Raw genomic sequence first — 6671 nt, forward strand, 5'->3', positions numbered from 1 at the left:
GGTACCAAGTTTAGCTCAAATTTAAGGAGTTGAAACGTTAACGCAATTGTAACAGACATAGTGTGAAATAGGTATGTTTAGTGTTTATGAAAATAATGTGGTGTTGTGTTTGTGATATCGTGTCGCGAAGTGATTCTGCGTGGTTCCACCGCCTTCCGCAAAGGAATGTCTGAGTTTGTGCTGTGTTGAAGAGTCCACCTCGTAGAAACATTAATTGTTTTGTAAGCGCCGTTGAAAACCGTAGCAGGCATTCATTGTTTGTCTGGCTCTTTCTGTTGAAAAGCAGACCATGCCGATTGAGTTGATGCAAATGCAGCAGCAGCCTTGTCTCCTTTTTGTTTGCTAGAGATCAACGCAGCTGGAGATCATTGACATTCGGCCTTTGCAGTCGCTGTGAGGCGCTAGAGAGTCGGTTGCAAGTGGCTCTGAAACACCTTTTTCGTTGCAGGCGGTGAAAAGGGCAGAACACTTGCGTTTTTGATCTTGGTTGTTCATGAATATGATGCAAGATTTCTGAAAAAGGCAAAGCAAATTGATTACAAGTTCAACTTTGAAATATTTAGCGACTTGGTGTATAAGTTGACCTGTACAAAATGTAAAGATACGATTTGAAAGGCGAACAAAACTAATTAAAACAAAAGAACATAGGCATCGACAGGTCTAAATACCATTCACAAAATCGTAAATGTTCATAAATCTGAACAGTCGTTCAGCAACTGCAAACAAAACACAGAAATAAAAAAGATACAGTAGGCTACATGATTCAAAACCATGTGGTTGTTTCATACAGTATGTAAACTAATGTTTCGTGGGCATATGCATGCTTGCCCAACATAGGTTAATTAGGTTAGTAACATGCCATGCCAACTGTTTGCATGCCACACTCTCAATTGCAGTCACTTCAACCATACACAATAAAACAAAAACATTGAGCAGACAACTTATACAGAGAGAAAGGTTCAAATTGACAACCACTGCTTGTCTGGTTCTGCATTGGAAGAAATGCAGACAGTTGCAGAAAAAGACAACGATTTCGTATTACTTTAAAAAAGCAGATTGACCAGCTTGTATGGCCAGACATCCAAGAATTGCCGCAGTGGCTGAGGTGCACCTTATTTCAAAGTACATGAGATGGCTATACTGGAAAAAGCTGTAACTGTCCTGCAAAGAACTGCATGGTTTAAACACATGTATTAAGAACAAACAAAAATAACCTACATTGCTGCTCTGCAGACTGCAAAATAAACAAATGGACGAATGCTGGAGTGGACAATCCTTAAGACCATTCGTCTTAGCACAACAGCTTGGCGCTGTTAAAAAGACACAAAAAATACAGTATACAGTTACATAATTACAATATTAAAATACAACGTACAAGTAAATATTTGCAGCTTTAACCGCATGAGCTGCCAGGCAGTTTGAATCATATTACAGGAAGAAATATTACACAATGGTAATTAAACGTTGCGGGCGGTTGACTGAGCGCCCAGATTTTGACACAAAAGGGAGAAAATCTACTCCTTGATGGACATCACCGCCGGTCGGCTGCTGGGCAGATGATGTTATTGATGGATCGTTTTGTTGACCAGTTGCATTTCCTGAGTGGGAAAGTTCATCATTGTTGGTTTTCACAGCGTGTGACGTCACTTGTGGCGGTGGTGGTACTTTCTTGATGGGCTGTTCAACAAACGGTTTAAGACGATGAATTGATATGGACCATCGTATCTTAGATCTAAAGGGCGTCTTTGTTCGGATTTAATTAAAACTTTGTGGACAGTCGCCAACAGGGGGTCAACGTAGGGCATGGCAGTGGGTTGTTGTCTAGTCTGTGTTGGAGACAAACTGTAAAAATGGTGTGCAAGTCTGGAAGCCAATTCAGTGGGATTAATGTCAGCACTTTGAAAAATAGCGGAAAATTCATTCGGTGAACGTGTGGTTTGTCCAAATAGCATATCGTTGGGGGTACACTCTAAATCTTCCTTTACAGTGTTTCTCAGTGAAAGTAACGTGATTGGCAAATTTTCTGACCACTTTTCTGGGTGGTTTTGCATACGCAATGAATCTTTTAGCACGCGGTGAAAACGCTCGACCAAACTGTTGCATTGTGGGCGATAAGAACACGTAGTTTGATGCTTGGTATTTAACATTGTCATAAAATCTTGCCACTTCTTAGATAAAAAGACGCTGCCTCTGTCAGAAAGCACTGAAACAGGGGATCCAAAATATTGGACCCAGCTATTCAAAAATGCATGGCGAACAGTCTCTGGAGTGACATTTGGCATGGGATAAGCAGTGAAATAACGTGTATATCGATCTATAACGGTGAACAAGTAGCGATTATGATCTGACTCAGGCAGTGGAACAACAATGTCTACAGATATGTTATGAAAGCGATTTGTAGGAAGATCGAACTTTTGTGGTGCAGGATGAGAATGTCGCCATACCTTACCTTTCTGACATTGTGGGCAAGATTTGACCCATTCTTTAACTTGCTTCTTCATTCCTGGCCAAACAACTTTTTGTTGAAGTTGTTTGAGAGTAGACAGTTTACCGCCATGTGATAACGAATGAAAATGATTGAAAACAGTCTCACGAAATGACACAGGTAGGCTACAATAGGGCGAATGGCGGTTGTTAAAGTATCACACAGTAAAGTTACGTTAGAATTATGTATCGGAAACTCTTCTATTTGAAGAGACGAGTCACTGCTATTGAGCAACTTGGTAATCTCCGCGTCGTTCGGCTGAGCTTTTGCCATCTCAGCATAATCAAACCCTGGTACGTACTGTACATTGTTAATTTCTATACGAGACAGGGTGTCTGCAACGCTGTTGTTTTTGCCGTCGATGTGCTGTAAGTCATTGGTAAATTCGCTGATAAAGGATAACTGACGAGCTCGGCGTGGGATGAGAGATTGATGCTGGGAATGAAAACGTGCAACAAGAGGTTTATGATCGGAGAAAATGGTGACGTCACGAAGTTCCAAATAATGTCTGAACTTTTTTACGGAATCGAATATAGCAAATAACTCTTTATCAAAGGTGGGCTTTTTAGTTTGACACAAATCGAATTTTTTTGAGTGGTAAGCAAGGGGTTGTAGCTCACCGTTGATGTCTTGAAAAAGACAACTCCCAATAGCAAAATCGCTCGCATCAGTTTGTAAAATCAGTCGTGCCTCCGCTTGAGGGTAATTGAGCTTGGTAGCATCAGCAGCGATGCGCTTGCTGTCTTGGAATGCTTTAATAGATACGGCATCCCATGGAATTTTTCTGATTTTACTGAACTGTTTCGTTAAAAATTTTGTCAATGGAGCAAGGCATTCTGCTAATTTGGGTATGTGGGCATGATAATAATTGATCAATCCTAAATAACCTCGAAGTTGTTTGATGGATTTCGGTAAGGGAAACTTGTTTATAGCATCAATTTTCTCACTCAGTGGATAAATGCCGCCTGGTGTTATTTTATGACCCAAAAATTGAATTTCAGACTCGCCTAGGACACATTTGCTTTGATTCAGGGTAACACCATACTTGCTCAGCCGAGCGAAAAGTTCACGCAAATGATGAGCGTGTTCTTGTTTAGACTTCGAGAACACAATAATGTCGTCTAAATAGGCCATACAGTGGGGTAGAGGTTGAACAATGAAATCCATGAAACGTTGAAAAGTAGCCGAAGCATTTTTTAAACCCATGCACATCACTTTAAATTGATGCAACCCCAAAGGTGAAATCATGGCAGTGTACTTTTTACTTTCTTCGTCGAGTGGGATCTGCCAGTAACCCTTGGAAAAGTCTAATTTAGAAAAATAGTTTGAACCTCCAAGACGGTGAAGCAGCGTTGCCAGATGGAGAAATAGGATACCAAATAAAAAAATTCTGGTGAAATTTAGAGGTCTTTGGTGTCAAGCTTTTTGACCTTGGAACCAGACTACTTTTTGGTGAAATCTGGTGAAATTTTCCGTACTCAAGCTTTTCCAAAAAAATTTTAAACTTTTTAGCAAAAAATCCCCGCTCGTACAGAAAACGTTTTGCAAGAGGTTTTCGCATGTGTGATGGCAGTGTGTTGCAAGTTCAGAGTGACCAATTTGCGCTTTTCAATCAACCTTTTGAATCTGACAGCAGCACTGTACCAGCAATTGTATAGCTTTTTGCCGCTGGCATGATTGCAGGCAGTGGCGAGACACTGCTTTTTGGAGAGTTCTTTTTATCAAAAAAACTGGCAAAATGGCAAGTTTTATTTAAAATTAGTGAAGGAGGCTGTTTTTTCCCAAAAACTAGAAGTTTATCAACACCAGTGACCTTACATAGGCTACATGCATACAGTGGCCACCTATTTGTTATTTCATATTCATGGATGTCCTGAGCAGGATATGCAAAAGTCTTTCAATTTTTTTCATTGGGATGTTATTGCATCTGAGTGCATTTTAACCCTAGCAGTAAAAGTTGCCGCTTTTAAGGTAAAAACAGCAACTTTTTTGTTTAAGAACTTTTGATGTTTACTGATAATTATGACTGCTACAGTTATAATCCGTGTATGCAATGTGTGCCACAACATGTGTTTCGCATATTCGTTTCATTTTAGTCCTATGTCTCAAAAACTATTTGTATTTTTAGGCGAAATTGCTTTATTTGGGGTGTTTTAAATATCTGGTGAAATTGTGTGCAATCTGGTGAAATTTTAGTTACTTTTTGGTGCCAAGCAGCTTCCAGCATCTGGCAACGCTGCGGTGAAGTAGATTTTTTATTTTTGGAATAGGGTAGCGATCGGGGACAGTTTGCCTGTTTAAATTGCGTAGATCACAGCATAATCTGTAAGGATCAGCGCTACCGGCTGGTTTAGCAACGAGGTGAAGTGCACTGCTATAGTTTGATTCACTTACCTCCAGTATTCCATCTGTAATCCATTTGTTGATTTCTGACTTCACCCAATTGTACTTTTCCGGCGGCAGCGGTCGACACTTCGCAAAGTATGGATATCCCGACGTCACAATTTTATGCTTCACCGGAACGCGTGCGGCATATTCAGCGGTTCGTGGTGCTGTCAGCTCGGGGAACTTGTCCAATATTGCTGAAAACTCGTTGTACTTTGTCAGTGATATAGGTGCGATACTAGCTTGTTTGCGTAAATGTTGCAGTGCGTGACGTTGTTTCGTGGTTTCATCAAAGATGCATTTATTCTTCGGGTTAATTGACAAATTGAAATGCTGTAAAAAGTCTAGACCAATAATATTTTCTTTTACATCGGCGATTATAAATGTCCAAGTCTTTATTTGATCGTACCCAATTTTGATGTCCATGGTACGTCTGCCGTAAGTCGGTATTTTAGTATTATTGGCTGCATACAAGATGTCGTTGGAAAATAAAATAGAATTTTTTTCTAATCGAGTAGGTTGAACGCAGCTCACAGCAGCACCGGTATCGCAAAGAAATAGCTGTTGGGAATTTAGATCTTCAAGAAATAGCATGTTGTTATTGACCCCTGGCCCTAAGTGTGATATACCTACCTTAGGGCCGACACCTCGTTTTTTGGCTTCTGTCTGTTATTTTGCGTTGAATGAGGGTTGTTAGGCCGTGCTGTGTTCCATGAGCATGGCCATTGACACTTAAAGGCGGCGTGGCCAAACCTTTGATGATAAAAACAAGTAGGTTGTTGTCTTTGGGGAACGTTGGATCTGGGCGTCTGAAATGATGTGCGATATCGGTTTGGGAAGAAATTAACAGGTTGACTGCTTCGGTCAGACTGAAGATTAGACACACTTGCCGACAGGTGTTCCATTTGATGTTGTAAGCGATCAATCTGTTGCATTAGTTGGGCATTGGGATTTTGTTCTGTAGTATGCTGCACTGCGTTTACTGTGGCATGGGAAACGTTTGTTAGTTTTGACATTTGATCGGCAGCTTTTGCTAATTCGTTTAATGACATTTCGAGATTTCCGGCCAAAACAAGTTTGATTTGATTCGGGAGTTTATTTACAAACAATTCCCGAATTAATTCCGTCGATGCGACATTTTGAGGAAGTTTTGCTCGCATCTCGGCAAGCACTTCGGACGGCAGTCGATCGCCGATTTCAGACAGTGACATGACGTCAGCGATACGTTCGTTCAACGTCGGTTCGAAACGCTGAAGTAAGCGTTCCTTTAATTTATCATAGTCTGCCCCGGCGCTGATTAAGTCTTGTATGTTTACAAAAATATCGTAAGGCAGACACGATACAAGTTTGTCTGTTTTCAGACGTTGGCAATCAATCTGATAAGTGATGAATCTATTTTCTAAGATGGTGAACCACAACCTAGGAGTATCTTTCCAAAAGGTGTCGCAAAACTTTTCGCCAGGAGAGATTTTAATTTGAGTAGAGGGTTCGCGATATTCGCTTTCGGGTCGAGATTTTCTTGGGGCCATAATATAGATTATACAAGGCTAAAACTACAATTAAATTGTGAGATCTACAACAAGAGATATTGCGACAATTTTAATACAGAAATAAGGAAAACAAGTACTTACCAATGCTCTGTTTTAAAACCTACTGACGTACGGGGTCACCAATGTAGTTATACCTATTTTACGCGTGAGAATGTTAAGCGATGGTTTAAAATGTTAATTTATTAGGTAACTGGCTGTCTGATGAAACTCTGTTTGTCTCAAGGATATTCACACTCATTTGTCTAATTTAT

The 6671-nt window shown here is 40.3% G+C and overlaps 1 protein-coding gene across 1 annotated transcript; it reads right to left on the minus strand.

The window, feature by feature from the left end:
- Positions 1-342: 342 nt before the first annotated feature.
- On the minus strand, positions 343-6399 carry LOC145772426 (uncharacterized). Its single transcript, XM_082584303.1, has 5 exons — positions 5504-6399; positions 4880-5303; positions 2660-3583; positions 1519-1677; positions 343-513 (listed from the first exon to the last, which is right to left on the minus strand). Exons 1-5 carry the CDS (start codon positions 6397-6399, stop codon positions 343-345), a joined length of 2574 nt encoding a protein of 857 aa, XP_082440429.1.
- Between the last annotated feature and the right edge of the window lie 272 nt (positions 6400-6671).

This window comes from Aplidium turbinatum, chromosome 6 (genome assembly GCF_918807975.1).
Source record: "Aplidium turbinatum chromosome 6, kaAplTurb1.1, whole genome shotgun sequence".
NCBI classification, from domain to species: domain Eukaryota; kingdom Metazoa; phylum Chordata; class Ascidiacea; order Aplousobranchia; family Polyclinidae; genus Aplidium; species Aplidium turbinatum.